The sequence below is a fragment of the Talpa europaea genome (genome assembly GCF_964194135.1).
Source record: "Talpa europaea genome assembly, chromosome: 12".
NCBI lineage: Eukaryota > Metazoa > Chordata > Mammalia > Eulipotyphla > Talpidae > Talpa > Talpa europaea.
Window position 1 is genome coordinate 101,494,242 of NC_140079.1, and position 21,988 is coordinate 101,516,229.

General features: G+C 55.9%; 1 protein-coding gene across 2 annotated transcripts in view; it reads left to right on the forward strand.

Moving 5' to 3' along the window:
* CREBBP (CREB binding lysine acetyltransferase) overlaps positions 1-21,422 on the forward strand; it is a gene marked incomplete at both ends in the record, with an annotated part of 95,755 nt that extends 74,333 nt beyond the window's left edge. For both annotated transcript variants that reach the window (XM_084249385.1, XM_084249386.1), the window contains 13 exons: positions 76-164; positions 5,008-5,088; positions 6,710-6,766; positions 8,883-8,960; positions 9,155-9,222; positions 13,263-13,413; positions 13,706-13,852; positions 14,469-14,582; positions 15,494-15,659; positions 15,921-16,088; positions 17,743-17,904; positions 18,159-18,440; positions 19,287-21,422. In XM_084249385.1, coding sequence (XP_084105511.1) covers positions 76-164; positions 5,008-5,088; positions 6,710-6,766; positions 8,883-8,960; positions 9,155-9,222; positions 13,263-13,413; positions 13,706-13,852; positions 14,469-14,582; positions 15,494-15,659; positions 15,921-16,088; positions 17,743-17,904; positions 18,159-18,440; positions 19,287-21,422 — 3,699 coding nt within the window. The remainder of the gene's footprint in view (positions 1-75; positions 165-5,007; positions 5,089-6,709; positions 6,767-8,882; positions 8,961-9,154; positions 9,223-13,262; positions 13,414-13,705; positions 13,853-14,468; positions 14,583-15,493; positions 15,660-15,920; positions 16,089-17,742; positions 17,905-18,158; positions 18,441-19,286) is intronic.
* Between the last annotated feature and the right edge of the window lie 566 nt (positions 21,423-21,988).

Below are 21,988 nucleotides of genomic sequence, written 5' to 3' on the forward strand. Positions count from 1 at the left end.
TTCTCTATAGTGAAATAGAATGTGACATGACAGGAAACGAGATGTATTTTTAGTATTTTTTCTTTGTTTTTGCAGTATGAGTTCTCCCCCCAGACCTTGTGCTGCTACGGGAAGCAGCTGTGCACGATCCCTCGCGACGCGGCCTATTACAGCTACCAGAACAGGTAAGCCCCGGAGCAGGATGTGCTTGCCTGATGGAGGCCAGTGTGTTCCTTTGTCCTCAGGTTCTAGGAAAACTGCCACATTTTTATACTTACTTTTTACAGTATAAAAATAAGCTAAAAACTGCTTGGTGTACTGCTTGGTTCAGGTACAGTCATTCTGAAGCCTTGGTCTTTGTAAAATGAAACCTTTCGAGGAAGAGTCTGGAGTGGAGAGTAGCTCTATAGAAAGTTGTACGCCTTTTCAAGATAGCAGTAAAGCTAAAAAATTGTATAATTCGACATATAAATGCCTAGCTAATTTGGCCTGAACAGTCAGGTGAAAGATTTGAATTAGTGCAAGTTCTTTAAAAAAAAAAAATAAATCAAAACCTTAAGATTATTTTAAAAAGTTTAGTAATGCTACACAAAATAAGATGTGGTGCTTTTTTGGAGTTCAGTTATGACTCCCCTGTTGTGAGATGGCTGCTCCGGGGTTTCCCTAGGGGCGGATATGCTTACGAAAGACTCGCTGCTCTCAGGGAATGTGGGAGAAGGCTGAAGAACAGCTCTCCTCACTCGAGCAGCGTTGGAATTATTTTCCAAGTCAAGCTTATTTCTGCCAGTTGCCCGGAGTAGCCAGAGTGAGGGTGACGCGCAGGTTGTGCGTCTTGGCTAGACTCTGTAACACCGCTCTGCTTTGTGAGCTGGCAGCTGGAGTCCCTGGGTGCTAGGATGGAACACCGTGCTGCTCTCCATCCTCCAGGTTAAGAATTAAACGTCAGTGTTAGGGCTTGAAGTCTGATTATTCTGATCTTATGTATAAAAAGATCACATGTGCTCTAGTATATTGAAGCTTGGGAGCACTCTACTAGTCCAAAGCTACATTCACAGACCAGAATAATTTTTGTCCTTGAAATTAAGTTTTTTAAATTATTTTAACTGAAAAAAAAAGTCTGACCGTATTCAAGATAATAAATAATTCCCATACATCCCTATTTTTTAAAAAAGTTGCTGTTGACCTAAAGATGGCTCAAGGAAAGGTTTCTAATCCTTGCCCTGCTCATTGTTCCTGCTACTTTTGGGTCAAGGGAAATATTAGTGTGAAGGGCAGGGAGTGGATGTCCCTGGGGAGGGACCGCTGGAAATAGTGTAACATTTACAATTTAAATTCTGTCCTGGAACCAGATCCCCTTCTTGATGGGGCCTCTCCCACAGCGGCCTGTGCCCTGGACCTGCCACTCTACTGTGCTCAGCCCTGTGGCCTCCAGCACACTGTGTGGCTTAGGCTGCACCTGCTTGCTGGGACTGTGGCCTGGCACCTTCCCCAGCAGCCTCTGTGCCAGGCTCCAGGGAGATAATCACAAGAGTTCACCCTGAAACCGCTAGTCGTGAAGGTCTTAGAGAACAGGTTAAAATTGACTGTACCCTGGGAAAAGCCCCTGCTACTCCAGTGCCCGACACAGTTGGGGGTCGGGGGAAGGACAGAGAGCAGGCTGCTTGCCCTGTCTCTGACTATCCAGGAACTGCTCGTTGTTGGTCCCTCTGTCCTGGATCTTTTGGGCCCTGCTCTTGCTGGCGGCACAGATGTGGGCCTTGCTCCAGTTGAGAGCAGTTGCGTGCAGGGGCAGCGGGGCACTGTGGCACCTCAGAGGGGGCTGTGACAGGATTGTTACGCAAGTTCCAAAATTTTATTTCTACGTAGAAATTCATTTTTACTGAAGTAATGTATTCTTAAGAGTAGGAGCACATATAGAGGAGTTGTTGTTATATGAAGGATGGATTTTTTTTTTTAAGTGTATCACGTTGTCCCTCAACTGACTCTCCCAAGGCATGCTTTCTAGAATTTCGTACGTGAAGAGATGGACACGACCTAACCCTAAGAAAGCAGCGGTCTGATTGTACAATGGGCGTTTCAACTGCTTACAGTTTCATACTCAATTTTGACTATTTATGAATACTCTGCTGCTGTTTGGAATAATTGTTTTGGCACTTTTACTTTAGTCCTAAACTGTTTGGGCACTTAGAACAATAGAAAATCCTACCAGCCACTTAAATGGGTGAAACTCCTCATCTATAAACCAGAGTATGGCTACATTTTCGTTTTGTTTCCATACATTGAAAATTTGAAAGTAACTCAGGTTGGGAAATTTTTCTATAGATTTTTCTGGTTGCTATCTATAGGTAAGATCGATGTTATTTATAGATAACCAGTTATTTGTATATGTTGATATGATACCTACAACAATCTGCATTTGAAAATTTACTCCATATATTAAATTACCTTTAGAGAGAAGCAGTTACACTGTGTTCACGTTTGGTGCCGAGATGCACGTCCTCTTCCGATTACATGGGCTGTTTCCTTTGCAATTCCATGCCCATCCAGCTGCTTCCCCACAAGACACAGTGCCCTCGAGGCTCTTCAGTTGAAAAGTGGGTTCCTCGCCATCTGTATTTCAGTGTGAATGCGGTTGAGGTGACGAGACAGGGAGGGCTCACTTTAACGTCCGTCAGACCTTGGCTTGCCCATGAATCGCCGGGGAGTTCGGTGAGGGACCAGAATGGTGGCCACTCCCCCCCGGGCTGTCATCTCTCACGAGGACGACGGAGCCAGGCCCCCTCCCCTTACACCTGGAGAGGTTGGGCTCCCCGCTGTCTCTGGCGTGGCACTGGGGCCGCGCTGCCCCCACTTTCTGATGCTGAGGTTCTCTAGAAGTTGGCAGCACACGTTGCTTAGGCTTCCACGGCCCTCCAGGTGTTCGGCCTGCTCCGGCCTGGCTGTGGCCAGGTTCCTTCTCCAGAAAAGGACGGGTTTATCATTCTTGTTCCCGGGTCTCACCAGGTTTGATGTTTGGCTTGATTAGGAGTTGGGCATTTTCCCAGGATTTAAAAATCATCCCACATGTAATTATCATAGCAATTTCGTTTCAAAACTGTCCAGACATCATCTTTCAGCTCACCCACAGTGGCCAGTGATCAGGACACTGATTCCAAGTTTTATTTTTAAAAGGAAACCATTTGGCGCTGAGGAGATGTCTCTCTTGCATGTTACTCCAGCGGCCACTGAATTGCTCGTAGTTCCTGCACCTTGGTTCTATCTTGCCAGTGGGGTTATGCCCTCCTGCACTCGGAAATTCTTTTTACTATGGGATTTCACAGCTCCATGAATAGCCAGAATATTGCTGGAGTTCATTCCAGAAAAGATATATGTGAAAACAGCAAACAAATCATCTGTTTGTCCCTGGTCAGAGTTTCTAATCTTGGCAGAATTGTTATGTGAACAGTCCTAAATAAGCTGGTCCCAGCTCGAACCTTGCATGGGTCCAGGTGCTACCCACAGTGACTGTCGCGTTCCTTATCAGCAAACTGAAAAATTGGATAATTTTGAGAGGTGCACATGCTCTAAAGTGTTTTGCTTTTAATTTGCTATATGTATTTTGTCATTGAAATGCAGCGGGCAGAACGCTCAGTGTGCTTAATTAAGATTAGCTGGAGAACCGGGGCGGGGGACTGGGGGCGGCTGTGGCGGGAACGGAGACCCGCACCCGGGGCTGCCGGTGGCCATGGGTGCGTGTGCCGCCCCGCGCACGTCCCGTGCGGCGTCCTTGACGCGAACCCCTTGGCGCCTGTAGACTAGTGCTGAGCACTAACCCGTACCCGTGCTGCCGCGCTGCCCGACACCCCCTCTGCGTGTGCCCCGCTCCGCCACGTGTCCGTCCCGGTGTCTGTGCGCTCGTCTCGTGTATGCAGCGGCAGCCTGCGTTTCTGTTGGCTCCTCGCTCGTGTCCTTTCCAAACATTTAGTAGTTTTTATTGTAATTGTCCTTATTTGGTGCCCTGAGCCCAGGCTCCCTATTATCTTACAAGAAATTGGGGTGAGTGGATAATTTCTCAAATGCAGATTGTGCTTCAAAGATTAAATTTGCTTCACTTGGATTGTCACCAAGTCACAGCAGCCAGTCACGGAGTATCTCAGATTGACGAGTGACTGGTCCCCGAGCCAAAAAGTTTAAATTCAAGCCTAGAATTGGATTTTAAAAGCTTGTTCATGGACCTACATATATTGTATGGCTTATACAATATATCAGCTTTTCCTCTGTGTATTCGTACTGATAAATGGCTGGAAAGTCTTTGGCCCTGCTGCATTCTGTTCAGTGTTTGTCTCGATGTGGATTTGGTTTCATTTGTATCGTGACCCAATTTACCAAGTGATTAACATGAGAAAAAATACAGGGAAAAGTTAAAACCAGTTCTGGGTGCTCAACGTTTTCATACCTTGAAAGATCTGGCTTCACACTGGAAATAAAATCTCTGCATTGCTGTCAAGCATAACTTTTCCATTTTAAAAAGTGAAAGCTATTTCAGTGTAAGTTGCTTTTTGTCAGACTTTTTTTTTTTTTCCAAAGTAAATTTTTTTCCATCTCAAACCCTGGAGTTATATTTTTCTAAGTAATGGCAAAATTCAAACTCCTGAGTCGTAGGCTCCTTGCAGTTCTAGTGTGTTAGCGCTCCTTGGCCACGTCTGCGCCTTGGGCTGGCCACGCCCGGTCAGTGTTAGGGATGATGGCCTGTGCTGCGTGCAGTGAGACCGAACGCTAATCAATGCTTTGCCTTGGCTTTCTGCTCTGTGTTGTCTTGGTGTTTGCGTCTCACCCTTACGTCTGTGCTGTCTGTTCCTCCCCGTTCTCTAACCCTGCCCTTCCCCGCCTCCCCTGTTCCTTTCATTGTCCTCACTGACCCATCAATCAACCAACAACGCCCCCCCTTCGTCGTGGTGATCTGCCCTGCTCTGATTGGTGGCTTCGTTGCTTGGGTGGCTGTGTGTTATGATGGACCAGTTCACCCAAGTATGGCCTTCTTGCTGACAGGTATCATTTCTGTGAGAAGTGTTTCACAGAGATCCAGGGGGAGAATGTTACCCTGGGTGACGACCCTTCACAGCCCCAGACGTAAGTACCGTCCTGTCTTTTTTCTTGGGGGGTGACTCATAATTGTTCCTTGTCCATGGTGAAGAGAGGCACCACCACCATATCGATTTCTGTGTCATGTATTATTTCACGGTGACAGTTTTAGCTGGGTCTCAGGGCCCCTCCCACATTGCTTCTGCCATTCAAGGCGCTGGTGCCAGGGCCCCTGTGCAGGTTCCGGCCACCCGTGACCACAGCCCATCTCGCTCACTCGCTCTCCTAAACCAAAAACCACCTGCTGTTTCAGAGCAGCTGTCACCTCTGGTACATTTTCAGTTGCACCCGAGAAGCCAGGTAACCTGCTCACAGAACGGGCAGTGGCAAAGATTGAGTCTTGTGTATATGCCCCACTTCCAGTTGCTCTGCAACCTGCCCCTCTGCGTGCTGGAGCTGACCGGCCACGCCCAAGCGAACGCCAAGTGAGGGAGGCTCCTTCCTCACGAGAGCCACGACTCCCCACGTGTGCGACTCTCCGTCAGCACAGACAGGCAGCGGCTGGCTTGTTCGTTCCTTCCCCGAGCTCACCTTCCCCCGAGGGGGTTAGCCTTCACGTGGTGGAGCTGTGATGGCAAGCACACACTCACGGAGTAGATGTTCAGCTTGTTTGTGTGCTTGAGAGTCCTGAAAACCCGACGCCCTCCCTCCCGGCCCCGACCTGCCAGACTTCTGCCAGGCCTGTCGCCCAACCGGGTTTCCTGCTCAGCAGCGATTCCCGCCTTGCGGGGAAGTCAGGTCAGCGTGACTGGCTCCCCCAAAGGAGATCCTTATTCTTTGCTCAGCTGTGTGATTGATTGGTAATTGCATGATAGGACCCTGTGAGATCACAAGCACGTCACATACAAGTGAGTGTAGCAGAAAAAAAGCCCGGCAGAACCCAGACACTTTGCCCTTTAGGAGCTGGGAAGACATCCTGGGTGGGTGCCGACCGCGTGTCTCTGGGGGGTGTGCTCAGAGGAACGGACTACACCGGTATTGGTTAAATTCAGTAGCCATTGACATTACAGATTTGATTGGAATTAATAAGTTTGAGTCACAACATGATCTAACCGTCAAACCTTGGCTAGTCTTACTTAAGTCCCCCAACAAATGCTGCTTATAATTAAGAGGAAATATTTTTTTTAATGTACTTTTTTTTAAAAAAAATTATTTATACAAGAACTGGGGTACAGACCAGAGATGCAGGAGGGTGAGGGAATTCACCAGAGACAGAATGGGGAGCAGAACAAGCAGATCTATTGAAATACACTGCAGAGGGGAGCAGCAGGTGAGACAGGAGAGGTCTGCTGCGCCATGTGGGTATCTCCCTGGCCAGCAGGGATCGAACCCATGCTGCAGAGGCTGCGGACAGCTCCACAGTGCTGTACTCAACCCACTGTGCCACTGGGGAGGCCCAAGGGGAAATATTTTAAGAAAGACAGAGAAAAATAAATGGCAGTGCTTTCTGTTGAGTCAAATCATCTCTCACCCACTTGAAGCTGAGCCGACCGTCCTTTGCATGTTGCTCAAAGGGCCGGTCATGGGGGCAGGCCAGAGACGCCACAGCGCTCAGCAGGCACACTTTAGTTGTTAACAGTTTTCCTTTTTTTTTTTTTTTTTAAACAAGGACAATTTCAAAGGATCAGTTTGAAAAGAAGAAAAATGATACCTTAGATCCTGAGCCGTGAGTATCTGACTCTTCCCTCTAACTTTGGGTTTCAGTGTCAGGTGAGGAAAGTGTCGCTGTGGCTGGCGGCAGGAGGAGATGCCGGGATGTGTGCCCGGGAGGGACTGCGCGTGCAGGCTCCCATCGGGATTCTTTGTGAACTCACAACATCTGTGTGTCTCCAGAGCTGGCCCTCTCGATGCCGGACATCAGCAATAAGACGAAAGGGATGCTGGGTCCCCTTAGAGCCGCTCTAGCAACTTGGTCCCTGGTGGAGTGTGGCCCCTTAGAGGCCAAAGGCAGGAACATCTGCTGGCGTGTGCCAGTGTCAACTGAAGGGCAATTTCAGAGAGAAAACCTCACAGACCACTTTCCAGGAATAAAGAACAGAGGCCTGATGTCCTTGCCGCTGCCTCTGGCGCAGGGAATTTTGACTGTCCCCATCACCAGTGAGAATGTCTCCTTCGCAGTTAGCTTCTGCGACAGCCCCTGGGGAGACTTCAGAGCTCCTTCAGTGTGGTGGCCACTCCAGCCCCCAAATCCCAGTCCTGAGGACACCTGTGTATGGAGATGCATTCTGTTACTGGGGTGAGCACCCGTTTCGGGCTGCGTGGGGAGGGCTCAGGAGCTGACAAACAGGTGCTCCGTGGGCCCTGACCCCTAGCCCCAGCGAGACTGATGCCTGCAGTGGGAGCCAGACTTCCCACCAGGCCTCCGCCTGGCACCTGACTCTGCTCTGGGCACGGCTTCATCTCTGCTGCCAGAAGCTTCCAGGCTTGGGGTCGCCTTGATCCTGGAGCTCAAGCCTTGGCATGCGCTGTGCAGAGGGAAGCTGCTCCTGCTGCCCTTGGGCCAGCGACAGCTGTGTCCTCATCGTACACCCCCTTTCAGGTTTCACCTTCCTGCAGTTTCTTGGTTTCATTTGGCAAGTTATACCCCATTACCTTGGAATACTAGGAGTCAGGCAGGGGAGTGCCTGGCTGAACGAGGGGAGCCTGTCTTTGAGCTGTTCCTCTTCTGGAGGAAGACAGAGCAGGAGCAGTCAGGGTGCCCTGGTGAGGGGGGGCACCCCTAGAAGCAGGCATGCGGGGAGTAAAGGACACAGGACGTTTGGCAGAGGCCGTTACTGCAGGTTCAGTGGCCTGGTTGTAGGTGGGGAACATGGGTGGCAGCATGGGGGTGCTGGGCAGGAACCACTTACACTGCCTGCTGACTTGCATGTCTCCTGCCTGCCTGCCTGCTGAGGAGTTTCCTAGGGCAGCCCTGGTGTCTGCTGGTGGAAAGAGCATCCTGGATCTGTGGGGTGAACTCACCAGTAAGGAAAGGACTGCTCCTTAGTAGGGAAGTTAGGTGAGACAGAGAACTGTGACTCAGGCCCGAGCTACAAAGTGAAACTGGAGGAGGCCCCTCCCACCTGCAGCTGACACAGAGCACACCTTTGTGCCGGACTCCCGAGCGGGCATTCTTCATGCTGCATTTTTTTGTTTGTTTTTTTTAAAGATTTATTTATTTGTTTATTTATGCAAGCACTGGGCCCAGTCAGAGGCGCGGGAGGGTGAGAGAATTCACCAGAGCCAGAGCGGGGAGCAGAGCAGGCAGAAGGACCAAAGGACACTGCTGAGGGGAGCAGCGGGCGGCAGGAGAGGTCTGCGCGCCATGTGGGACCCTCCTCTGGTGGCCGGGGAGCAGCCGGGGATCGAACTGGCGCTGCAGAGGCTGCGGGCAGCCTCGCAACCCAGCGCTCAACCGCTGCGCCACCGGGGAGGCCCGATGCTGCGAGTTTTGTTGTCTGTTCTTTCAGTCAGTTTAGGCACGGGCAGGGACCACGAGCTGGCATTGGATTTGAAAATGTATAGTAATGCCAGAGATAATGATAGGTAAAACACGACATCTTTCTAGTCATCTTTAAGTATGCTGTAGTTGCAGAGGAGATCAGGGAGGCAAGGAACACCGCATTTGTTCAAAGAAGGGCAGAGAGTCAGCCTTTCCTGTGGGAATACCAGGCTGGCGCGTGTTCAGGTGCAGCTGACATGCTCCGAGTCCTCGCGGGGATGAGGTGTGGGCTCCGGCTCCACGGCCCTGTAGGCTGGCCTGGCACTTCCTGGGTCTTACACTGCGCTTTCTTCTCTTCCAGTTTCGTGGATTGCAAGGAGTGCGGCCGGAAGATGCATCAGATTTGTGTTCTACACTATGACATCATTTGGCCCGCGGGGTGTGTGTCTCCTGTGATCGAGGGGAGGGGGAGGGGGCCTGTGCAGGGTGGAGGGTGGCGGCCTCCGAGCTCTGTCCACTCTTCAGCAAGTCCCTCGCAGGCTTGACGCTCGGTGAGGAGGGCACCCACACTGCTGCGTCGCCGCTTGCTGCTCGTGGCCTGCTCGGCTCTGATCACGCCTCTTTGTTTTGCAGCTTTGTGTGTGACAACTGCTTGAAGAAAACTGGCAGAACCCGAAAAGAAAACAAGTTCAGTGCTAAGAGTAAGTTGTGGGAGGGGTCTGCTCCCTGGTCTGTATGTCAGAGACCTGCGAGAGTCTTCCAGCCTGCCTTCGTGCCTCTCATCCCAGGTTTGGGAGCTTACCTGTCCAGGGTTTTAGTCTGTGAGTTTGCTTTCTGATATTTGTCGTCTTCTCCAGTCATTTGGCTTGATTTTTATTTATTTATGCATACAAGAGCTGGGGTGCAGGCCAGAGGTGCGGGATGGGGGATATGTGAGAGGACTCACCAGAGACAGAGCGGGGAACAGAACAGGCAGATCTACTGAAATCCACTGCTGAGGGCAGCGGCGGGGAGACAGGAGAGGTCTGCTGCGCCGTGTGGGTTGCTCCCAGGCCGGGGATCGAACTCGTGCTGCAGTGGCTATAGATAGCTTGATAGCGCTGAGACTTAACCCCTGCACCTCCAGGGAAGTGCATTTGGCTTGATCTTTATACGAAATTTTATCTTTGTGCATTTACGATCAGTTCACGTTTTAGGTAAAAGCTTAGATATATAGTAAATTTGTAAATTCTAAGGGAGAATATTTGTCAGCAGATTCTTCTCATGTAGTTTAAAAGCAGGAGTCGTCGCATACCTGCAGCCGACGTCCTGCTGTGACCAGCACACTGAGCCCTGGGCTGGTGTGGGAGCCCTTGCCCAGCAGTGACCCTCTCGGGGCAACCCTGGCCCAGCCACTGCACCCAGCACTGCCAGAAGCCTGGTCACAGTGGCAGAGAAGAGCTGGCAGCGTCCAAAGCGAGAGAGCAACTCCATAGGGTCGGCTCTCAGCGGTCGCGCGGCCTCCTGGCTGGGCGTCCCAGGGCTCCCTTTGCTGAGTGACCAGCAAGCAGCGTCTTCACAGCTCATGCGCCCACCACTCCCGGGCCTCTGGCCTGTCTCCAGCAGGCAGGGGACCAGCACCTTGCCCAGGGTCCCCAGCAGGAGCTTGGGTCATTTGAGGAGATGGGAGCAGAAAAGAGGAGATGCGGGAGATGCGGGAGGTGGAAGGCAGCAGGCAAGGAGGAGGCGCCTCTCAGGCCGCAGCGTCCGTGTCATTCAGGGTCAGACTCGTTTCCAGAGTGCGTCGTCCTGTAACTTTAAACTCACTCTGGTAATAACCTTTCAAAATACTGGCTGATGAATTCCCTGCCTGGTAGTATTTCTCTTTACATCAGGGTTCCTCAGCCCAGCCAGGGTTGACATTTAGAGCCCGATACTTCTTTGCTCTGGGAGGTTTATAGGATTTTGGCAGCTTCCCTTTCTGCTAGTCTCTAAATGCTAGTAACTCAGCCCTTACTCCTGAGTGGCAACGATCAAGTATGTCTCCAGATGTTGCCAAACATCTCCTGGTGGCTGCAGGCGTGCTGAGAACCCCTGCTCTAAAGGATTGTCTGAGATCCCTAATGCCGCCAGCAACTTTAGAAACACTCCCCTGAGCCCGGACTCCGGGGATCCGAACAGAATTGCCTGCAGAGCTCTACCCTCCAGAGGGGTGGGGTGGAGGAGGTGCAAAAGAACTGGGAGCTGGCCTGGCCCCCCACCAACCCAACATCCACAGAGTGGTGGGGCGAAATTCGTGGGCCTTGGCCTGGAAGTCAGCTAACCCCCCCTTCATTTTCGGCTTGAACGCAGGTCAGCACAGTCTCTGAGGGTCTCTCGGTCAAGGTGGCCGTGTTCGCTCTGCGTTAACTCAGTACGGAGGCCGCCTTTGCCTGGCTTTCACGACTGAGCCTTCCCTTGTCAGACCTGGCAGGACTGCTCTGGAGGGGAGTTGATTTTTGAGCACAGATCCCACTTCTACACACACGTTCCACAGACCCTCCTTGCGTGCGGTGGCAGGGTGTCCACCGCAGCTTGGTGGGTCATAGGGCACTGGGTTGCTTAGCTGAGGTGGGTGCAGAGCCTCAGCCTCGGGAGGAGGGCCGCCTGAGGCACAGGGAGGGGCCACCCGCCTCCCCTGTGTGCTGACAGCTAAGGGGCGGCAGGATGGGTTTTCCAGCAGGAAGGAGAAACTGCAGCCCGGGTCTTCATGTGGGCACCATGTCTGCTCCCTGCCACCCCTGTGAGGTTGTCCACTGCCTCCTGTAGAGCCCAGGGGTGTCGTGCAGGTGTTTCAGGTGATTTGGAGACGGGCATGAGGACCTGGCTGTGAAGGTGTATTCCTTCCTTGCTGTTCGAGAATCTTGGCGTGTGTGGACAGATAGCTGTGGGAGGGGTCCCGCAGGCTACCCTTCGTAGCCATGACCACCTCCTGAGGAAATAAATCTTGCTCAGCAGCAGTGTGGGAGGCCCTGGGGTTGATTGAGAAGCTGTGGGTTTTCTTTAGTCACGTCAGAGAGAATAAAGGAGTCAGCCCTGACTCCCTTGGCTCCTGGTTCTGTGTTTCTCAACATGGGGGAGGGTGCCAGGCTGTGTGGCACATGCCTCCATCAGAATGTGAAGCAGCAGGCCTCCCTGGTGGCTCAAAGAGTTAAGTCTCAACACTATGAAGCTGTCTGCAGCTACTGCCACACGAGTTCGATCCCCAGCCCCGGAGCTGACCTCCCGGGCGCAGCAGACCTCTCCTGATTTGCCTGCTGCTCCCCTCAGCAGTGTGTTTCAGTAGATCTGCCTGTTCTGCTCCCCACTGTCTCTGGTGAATCCTCTCACCCCCCTGCACCTCTGGCCTACTCCCCAGTTCTTGTATGCATAAATAAATAAATCTTTAAAAAAGAAAGTAAAGCTGCCTAAATCCACTTCCCCCTTTTAAAGCTCTTTCAAGTTTTTGTTCTTCTGTGGGGTTTTATTTCATTATCCTTTTTTTTTTTTTAAGATTATTTATTTATACAAGCACTGGGCACAGTCAGAAGCGCGGGAGGGTGAGAGCAGAACAGGCAGACTGTCGAAGTACACTGCTGAGGGGAACAGCAGGCAGCAGGAGGGGTCTGCGCGCCATGTGGGACCCTCGCCCGGCGGTCAGGGATTGAACCGGCGCTGCAGAGGCTGCGGGCAGCTTCGCAACCCAGGGCTCAACCGCTGCGCCTCTGGGGAGGCCCTCATTATCTTTTTAAATCACTTTAGTGAGGTGTAACTTACATTTCAGAGTAACTTCTTTCACCACTGGCATGCCTACTGCTGGAAGAAAATGGAATTTAGAAAGTTAAATTTTCCAGCTATTTCTTGATCTCCATAAGGAATATTTTAAAATCACAAATAGTTTAAAATACATTTCTCATTTCTGTAATATTTCAATGTCAGTAACTTTAAGTTTAAATTTGGGGAAAATGTCTTCAAAACCCCATCATTTCTAATCTCCGTCAGCCTGTAGCGCCTGATTTCCCAGGTGCAAGCAGTTTTTATTCTGAGATGAACGCTTGCTTGCCGTCTCACTCCCGTCACAGTGGCCACACCTGGAGTGGTCCATGGGCGAATGGGGGACCAGGCCAGCACCCGAGAAGGGTGCTGGGGGGCGCAGATCTAGGTGCTGGGGGCCTGGGACCCTCCAGAGCAGCAGCAACCCTAGTGGTCTTGTCCTTGGGTGGGGCGGAGGGGGGTGTCAGTGTGTTCTGTCTTACACTCTGCAGCCAGACTTCCAAGCCGGGCAGGAAGGGGAGAGCAGGTCACAGAACACTCTGTGCCGTCCTGTCCCCAGGGCGTCTGGCAGCCGTGCGTGCTCATGCGAGTTCCTCAAGTCTGGGTTCCTGCCAGTAGGCACAGTTGTGACACCGAGTGCCCTCACTGGATACTCCGGGACCTGGGAGTGAGCTGCAGCAGGCCAGTGGGCACAGCACAGCTCTCCACACACCTTGTTCTCTGCCGCCCCCCAAAACCCATCTTCTGTCAGATTTGGACACTCTTGGTGGCTCTTTGGTCCTTAGATCAGGGAAGGATGGACGTTCCAGGCTGTGGGGCCTTTCCCTCTGTCCGTCTGCATCTCCCCTGGGTTTTGGGGACACGAGCCTTAAATTATCAGACCACCCTTTATACGCTGGGTTCTGTGGCCTCGGCTGCTTCCCCACCGCCCTTCCAAAGTCTGCTCACCTGCTCCTTCTGGGTTTTCCAGGACTGCAGACCACAAGGTTGGGGAACCACTTGGAAGACCGAGTCAACAAGTTCTTGCGGCGACAGAATCATCCTGAGGCCGGGGAGGTCTTTGTCCGCGTGGTGGCCAGCTCAGACAAGACCGTGGAGGTCAAGCCCGGGATGAAGTCACGGTGCGTGTGCAGGCGTGTCCTTTGCCACGGCCACCACTCCTGGCGGGCCGGGCCCTGTGTCCAGCCAGGCGGTAGAGCTTGAGCGCTTCATCTAAGACTTTGTGGTGGTTAGCTGCAGCCTGCCCTGCTCTCGGCACCCCAACTTCATCTGGGGGATGCCCCGCCGACTGAAACACTGTCATAGAACAGGGCCATGGCTGCGGTGCTCCCCGGCGCGGGCCTCCCACTTGCACCCCGAGGGGTGACAGCAGGTCTCCTGTGAAGCTCCTCGTAACCAGGGACTTCATTTCAGGTTCGTGGATTCTGGGGAGATGTCGGAATCGTTCCCGTACCGAACCAAAGCACTCTTCGCTTTTGAGGAAATTGACGGGGTGGACGTGTGCTTCTTCGGGATGCACGTGCAAGAGTACGGCTCGGACTGCCCGCCTCCCAACACCAGGTGGGCCCCGCGTGTGTGTGCGCGCGTGCGGGGCGTGCTGGGGTACAGCCAGCCCCAGCTCTGCTGTCTCACAGAACCTCCGTGCTGTGGAGCTACGTTTAAATGAAACAAGCCGCGCTCCACCCACCGTGCCCTGGTTCATGTAGTTTTCTGCTGAACCAGCGGGAAGTGAAGGGTGTGGGTGACTTTTTCAAGTGTGTGTGTGGTGTCACCACATGAGGTCCCGATCCCAGTTCTCCCGCTGTCCCGTCCTGTCTGGGGCAGGCCAGCTGACAGGCCGGTCCCGGCACCCTTCCTGAAGTACCTGCTGACGGGTAGACAAAGCGCCCTGCCCAGAGCCCTCTGTGCTGAGTGGAGCGTGGGGGTCAGGGACCCAGAGGTGCTTCCTCGTTTATCCTGATCCTTCCCGGTTCCCCGGGGCGAGTGACGCCCTCGCTGCTTTTGTCCACGGTGACACGGAGTTCCATGGCAGTGGCTGGCGGTGGCAGCGGCGTGTGCAGCCCTGGTGAAGGCCGTCTACACCAAGGGTATCTCCAGAGCTCTTTAGAGCTCCCTGGTGTTGGAGTCTCACACGGGGGGCTCCTGTGCGTTAGAGTAACGCCGCCCTCCTCCCCAGGCGCGTGTACATCTCTTACCTGGACAGCATCCACTTCTTCCGGCCCCGCTGCCTCCGCACAGCCGTGTACCACGAGATCCTGATCGGATACTTAGAATATGTGAAGAAATTGGGGTGAGTTCAGTTCAGATTATTTAGAGCTATTAAAGGCTCTGTTCTCATTTTGCACTATGTATTTCTCTCTTTGAAATGAGCGTAATTTTTAAGTGTTTATGTTCACGTCCTTCACTGGATTTAGGGGTCCCCCGAGCCCCCTGCACCCCATCGTAGCCAGTGGTGCTTGCATTCCCTGCTTCTGCATCTCTCCTTTTCCCATTCCAGCCTCCTTCTTAACCTTATTGTGCGTCATTTATCTATTGTGAAATCCACCGCTCTTCAGTGACAGTACAGCCGCCCCGCTGCTGCCTTCCCTGAGAGCCCCCGTGCCCGGGCCGCTCGCCCTGCCCGGCAGCCCCTGGCCTGCGTGCTGTCTCCATACACCTGCTTTCCGTGGGCATGTCCTCTGAATGGCGCCCCCACAGAGGTGGTCTCTGGCTTCTGCCTTCTTTTTTTATGTTCTAATCTGTCACAGTCCTTTGCAAATGTGTAAGTTGGAGTTTCTTGATTGGCGCATCCTGAACAGAGTGAATGATGGACTTTAGCGAAATAGCCACCTACCTTTCCAAGCACAGGCGTGGGGAGACAGGGAGCTTGGGCTTCTCCCCGAGTACTCTCTGCGCCACAGGCTCCCTGCAGCCCAGCCTGGCCAGAGGCGTGAACCCCCGGAGGCTGTCTCCCTCCATGTCCATCCTGTGTATGGGCCACAGGGCGCCCTGCCTGTCCCCCCACCCCCCACACCAGCTCTTGGAAATGCTGATGGCTCACACATACTGCATGCGCCACGTTCTGGTCATTCCCCTGTTCTCTCTAGTCCTTGCAGTTCCTTCTCTTCTTGCTTCTGTCTCTGCCCCTCTGCTTTTCTCCTTAAAGGAGGGACATTAACATAGTGTTTTCATCTGAGCCGTCATTGTGTGTGTATCCTGCAGGTATGTAACAGGACACATCTGGGCCTGCCCCCCAAGTGAAGGGGATGACTACATCTTCCACTGCCACCCCCCTGACCAGAAAATCCCAAAGCCCAAGCGCCTGCAGGAGTGGTACAAGAAGATGCTGGACAAGGCGTTTGCAGAGCGGATCATCCACGACTACAAGGTGCCCGTCCTGGTGGCGCGGGTGCTCGGCCCTGGGCCTGCCTCTCACGTGTTCAGTGAGGATGAGAAAGCAAAGAAAGGCCCCAGATAAAAACACAGACGCCTCTCACTGCCATCTGTCAGGGCTTTCGGCCGGCCCCCGAGGGCTGCACCGCGGGGCTGCTTCGCCGGGCACGGGCGGCCGTGGTGTTGGAGGGGCCTCTGCTCCCCAGGGCACGCCTGGGCCCTGACATCTCACGGCTGTGCTTTGTTCGCTCTCCAGGACATTTTCAAACAAGCGACTGAGGACAGGCTCACGAGTGCCAAGGAGCTGCCGTATTTCGAAGGCGACTTCTGGCCCAACGTGCTGGAGGAGAGCATCAAGGAGCTGGAGCAGGAGGAGGAGGAGAGGAAGAAGGAAGAGAGCACGGCGGCCAGCGAGACCCCGGAGGTGAGCCGCGGCCGGGCGGGGCCCTCGTGACTGGGGGCAGCCCGCTGGCTCCCTCCCCCTCCCTGTCTGTGTCGCGCCCCCTGCCTGCCCCACGGCTCTTCTTTGGGGTTCAGCCTGCCTACCGAGTCACTGCAGCTGGGCCACCTGAGCAGTGCACTGGGGCACTGCAGACACGCCACCCCTACCCTCGGGGTGTGCTGGTGGGAGGAACAGACACGGGGAAAGTCCGCGCAGGTCCTCTCCAAGGCGGCCAGAGGGTGGGGCGGGCAGGCCGAGGCAGGGACGTGTTGGGGCGGTGGGGGGGGAGCCAAGGATTGGCAACGGGCATATCGACGCCGAGATGCCTGTTTTCAATTAAGAGAGAGACACCTAAGAGCCAGGAGAAGCCGTAAGACCGAGCGCTCAGAGAAGCAGGCTCCTGAGGGGCCATGCTGGTCCTGAGTCCCAGGCTTGGGGTGCCCCGGCCTCGCAGAGTGGCTGCGGGCCCAGCGATGCGCAGGGGCCAGTCCTCGGCCCGTAGTGGCGCACGCGGGCACCCGCTCATTTCTGATGTCCCTGGGCTGCGCTGCATGCGCGACCCAAGGTCCTCGAGGCAGAGTTGGTGCTGGAACCGGCCTTTGGATTGTGGGCCTCGCTCCATTGGCCGCTCTGACGTGAGAGACCAGACTTGGCTCGTGAGCCCCCAGTGTCCCTCTGGGTGGGCCAGAGGGCCCTGCCCAGAACCTTACCCCCAAACCTAGGGGGCGAGGTAGGGGGCAGCCTGGCATTTGGACAGCACGGCTCCCACTGTCATGGAAAGGCACTGGGTGAGGGGCGCCCGAGCAGGCCCAGAGTACCCTTCTGCAGGGGCACCCCAGCCCCTCAGGGTGGGTGCAGGGCTCATGTGTCGTCCCACACGAGTCAGCACTTGGTGGGCTTAGCTGCCCTTTCAAGAAGAAAATCAAATGATACTGATTATATTTATTTTTATTATTTTTTTTATCACCTGGCTCTCTGGGAGAGTTTAAAAGCTCACTGGAAACTTGAGCAGATGTTGGGGTTCAGTGTACCGCACCCAGTTCCTCCTGCTGGCTCCTCCCATCGGCGTGCTGCAGCCGTCACAGCTGCCACCCACCTGGCGCGTCCTCGCCGAGCAGGCCACCCGCTCTGTGCCGCGCGCCCCGTGGTCCTTCGGTTAGGGCCGGTGGGCGTCAGGCTCCTCTGGGCTCTGTGAGCCGTGGTCTCGCAGAGTGGAGTGTCCAGGTCCCCGCCGGAATGCAGGCAGAGGGTCCCGGGGACGGAGCGGCTTGGGGCAGCGTCTGTGCCAGTACGGGCTTCAGGCTGCCTGCCCCGCTCCACAGGGGCGACGGTTGGCATCACCGCTGCACCAGGGCTGTGGCATGGAGCTTGAGCAGGGCACTGCCTACCCCGTCTGCCCCCATGGGCTTGGCGCTGGCATCCTGGGCGTCCTGTCCTCGGGAGGCAGCGTGCTCTCTGGGCAGCCCCGGCTCGTGGGCTTTCTCCATGGGTGTCTCCACATTCCCAGGGGTCCTGCAGCCCAGGCCCTTCCCGCCTCACCCGGCATCTCCTCAAGCGCAGCATGTTTATCACCCTGCTCACCTGGTGCTGGGGGCTGCCAGCCGGGTTTGTCTGACAGCTGCGTGCGCTACTGCAGGGCAGCCAGGGCGACAGCAAGAACGCCAAGAAAAAGAACAACAAGAAAACCAACAAGAATAAAAGCAGCATCAGCCGAGCCAACAAGAAGAAGCCCAGCATGCCCAACGTTTCCAACGACCTGTCCCAGAAGCTCTACGCCACCATGGAGAAGCACAAAGAGGTAGCGGGCGGGCAGGCGGTGTGGGCCCAGCGCTGAGCCCCTCCTGGCCCCAGAACCAGGTGGAGGACTTGCAGGGGTGCCGAGAGGAGGGCGACAGCCCCCCACGGCCGTGAGGGCACACGGCAGGCAGAGCCGACTGGCCGCTGGACAGCCCCGCGCCCCAGGGAGCGGGTCCAGACATGCCGGGACTGTGGGTGTCGGGGCAGCCTGTCTGGGGCTCACCGACTCTCCCCCCCCCCCCCCATACACCGCAGGTCTTCTTTGTGATCCACCTCCACGCTGGGCCGGTCATCAACACGCTGCCCCCAATCGTCGACCCCGACCCCCTGCTCAGCTGCGACCTCATGGACGGGCGTGACGCCTTCCTCACACTGGCCAGAGACAAACACTGGGAGTTCTCCTCCCTGCGCCGGTCCAAGTGGTCCACCATGTGCATGCTGGTGGAGCTGCACACCCAGGGCCAGGACCGCTTCGTCTACACCTGCAACGAGTGCAAGCACCACGTGGAGACGCGCTGGCACTGCACCGTGTGCGAGGTAGGCCGCTGCCGCCACGTCGGGGCGCTCACGGGTGCTCGTGGTGGGGGGGGCAGGGAGGATGCTGGTGGGCTGTGCTTTGACCGCCTGGGCCCTCGTCCCGGTGGATCCTGCCTCCCTGTGCATGCAACGCACAGGCGGGTCTCCCCAAACAGTACAGACATGGCCCCTCTTCCTCGCCACCCTGGTGTTGTCCACGTCACCCGCTGTTCCCTGCGTCACGTCCCTGGGAGGACTGGCCCTGGTTTGGGCAGCAGGGCAGGGCCTTTCCTTTCAATGCCCCAGCCTCCTGTCCCTCTTCATTCCCGCTGCTGGAATGTTCTGCCCTTTCTACCAGCGGGCCACCAGTCCCATCAGGCCTCCTTGTCCAGATCTTGTGCTCCTGGTCCGGGCTGTGGGTGCAGGCCCCCCGTGGAAGCCCAGCCCAGGGAGAGGCGTTTGGTACCATGGTCAGAGCCCAGGGTCTTGCTCTGGGGGGTGCGGTGGTCTGGGCGACCCAGCACTCTGGGGTGGCGCTTGGGAGGAAGCAGGTCAGGCGGTCACCTCCGTCATTCCTGTCCTGTTGTGTTGACGGTGAGCGCCTGCAACGGGACACAGCGGCTCTGGGTGCCGATCCTGGGGATGGAGGGTAGGGGTCCTCGCCCACCAGCGCACTTGACGGCCGAAGCCCTGCTCTGGGTCGGGACCTGTGGCTGCACACAGTGGAGACGGTGGGTGGGGAGAGGTCAGAGAGCCCCCAGATGAGGGTCCCAGGGCTGGAGGGGGGCTTGGCCCGCACCAGCCTTCCTGAGTGCACGGTCTTGCCGGAGCCCATGCTGACGCAGCCACGTCCACCGCTCTCTGCAGGACTACGACCTTTGCATCAACTGCTACAACACGAAGAGCCACACCCACAAGATGGTGAAGTGGGGGCTGGGCCTGGACGACGAGGGCAGCAGCCAGGGCGAGCCGCAGTCCAAGAGCCCCCAGGAGTCCCGGCGCCTGAGCATCCAGCGCTGCATCCAATCCCTGGTGCACGCCTGCCAGTGCCGCAACGCCAACTGCTCGCTGCCGTCCTGCCAGAAGATGAAGCGGGTGGTGCAGCACACCAAGGGCTGCAAGCGCAAGACCAACGGCGGCTGCCCGGTCTGCAAGCAGCTCATCGCCCTCTGCTGCTACCACGCCAAACACTGCCAAGAAAACAAATGCCCCGTGCCCTTCTGCCTCAACATCAAACACAAACTCCGCCAGCAGCAGATCCAGCACCGCCTGCAGCAGGCCCAGCTCATGCGCCGGCGAATGGCCACCATGAACACCCGCAACGTGCCTCAGCAGAGTCTGCCTTCCCCTACCTCAGCTCCCCCCGGAACCCCCACGCAGCAGCCCAGCACGCCCCAGACACCACAGCCCCCCACCCAGCCCCAGCCCTCGCCTGTGAGCATGTCACCAGCCGGCTTCCCCAGCGTGGCCCGGACTCAGCCCCCCACCACGGTGTCAGCCGGGAAGCCCACCAGCCAGGTGCCGGCCCCGCCACCCCCCGCCCAGCCCCCACCCGCGGCCGTGGAGGCAGCCCGGCAGATCGAGCGCGAGGCCCAGCAGCAGCAGCACCTGTACCGGGTGAACATCAACAACGGCATGCCCCCCGGGCGCACGGGCCTGGTGGCCTCGGTGAGCCAGATGGCCCCCGTGGGCCTGAATGTGCCCCGGCCCAACCAGGTCAGCGGGCCGGTCATGCCCAACCTGCCGCCTGGGCAGTGGCAGCAGGCGCCCCTGCCTCAGCAGCCGCCCATGCCAGGTCTGCCCAGGCCCGTCATGGCCATGCAGGCCCAGCCCGCCGTGACTGGGCCGCGCATGCCCAGCGTGCAGCCACCCCGGAGCATCTCTCCTGGCGCCCTGCAGGACCTGCTGCGGACCCTGAAGTCACCCAGCTCCCCACAGCAGCAGCAGCAGGTGCTCAACATCCTCAAGTCCAACCCCCAGCTGATGGCCGCTTTCATCAAGCAGCGCACAGCCAAGTACGTGGCCAGTCAGCCTGGCCTGCAGCCCCAGCCGGGCCTGCAGCCCCAGCCTAGCCTGCACCAGCAGCCCGGCCTCCAGAACCTGAATGCCATGCAAGCCAGCGGGCCTCGGCCTGGCGTGCCTCAGCAGCAGGCCATGGGGGGCCTGAACCCCCAGGGCCAGGCCCTGAGCATCATGAACCCCGGGCACAACCCCAGCATGGCGAGCATGAACCCGCAGTACAGAGAGATGCTGCGCAGGCAGCTGATCCAGCAGCAGCAGCAGCAGCAGCAACAGCAGCAGCAGCAGCAGCAACAGCAGCAGCAGGGCAGCGCGGGCATGGCCGGGGGCATGGCGGGACACGGCCAGTTCCAGCAGCCTCAAGGACCCGGAGGCTACCCCCCTGCCATGCCCCAGCAGCGGATGCAGCAGCACCTCCCCCTTCAGGGCAGCTCCATGGGCCAGATGGCGGCTCAGATGGGCCAGCTCGGCCAGATGGGCCAGCCTGGGCTGGGCGCAGACAGCACCCCCAACATCCAGCAGGCCCTGCAGCAGCGGATTCTGCAGCAGCAGCAGATGAAGCAGCAGATCGGGTCGCCAGGCCAGCCGAACCCCATGAGCCCCCAGCAGCACATGCTCTCAGGACAGCCACAGGCCTCGCACCTTCCCGGCCAGCAGATGGCCACGTCCCTTAGTAGCCAGGTGCGGTCTCCGGCCCCTGTGCAGTCTCCGCGGCCCCAGTCCCAGCCTCCACATTCCAGCCCGTCGCCACGGATACAGCCCCAGCCTTCTCCACACCATGTCTCGCCCCAGACTGGCTCCCCCCACCCAGGACTCGCAGTCACCATGGCCAGCTCCATAGATCAGGGACACTTGGGGAACCCCGAACAGAGTGCAATGCTCCCACAGCTCAACCCCCCCAACAGGAGTGCGCTGTCCAGTGAGCTGTCCCTGGTCGGCGACACCACAGGAGACACCCTAGAAAAGTTTGTGGAGGGCTTGTAGCGGTGCGAGCGCGTCACTGTCCCTTTCATGTTTTGGACTTTTTGTACTGAAATCCAAGCATCCGGGCTCTTTTAGTCCCGGGTGGACTGCTACTTCCAGGCATGGAAGGGGTCGATTGCTGTTTAAAGAAACAATACAAAGAATATATTTTTTTGTTAAAAACCAGTTGATTTAAATATCTGGTCGGTCTTTCTTTCTGTTTTTTTTTGTTCTTGTCTTTGTTTTGGGGGGAGGGGGGTTTTGTTTGGATTCTTTTTGTCGTCATTGCTGGTGACTCATGCCTTTTTTAATGGGAAAAACGAGTTCATTATATTCATATTTTTTATTTGTATTTTCAAGACTTTAAACATTTATGTTTAAAAGCAAGAAGAAAACAATAATATTCAGAAACTGATTCCTGAAATAATGCAAGCTTATAATGTGTCCCGATAACTTTCTGATGTTGCGGGAAGATTTTTTCTATCGTGAACTCTGTGGGCGTCTCCAAGTATTACCCCGGACGGTAGGAACCGCCCCCCGCGCGCACCCACACACCTCTGTCTATACATACCGGCTCAAGCCAAACT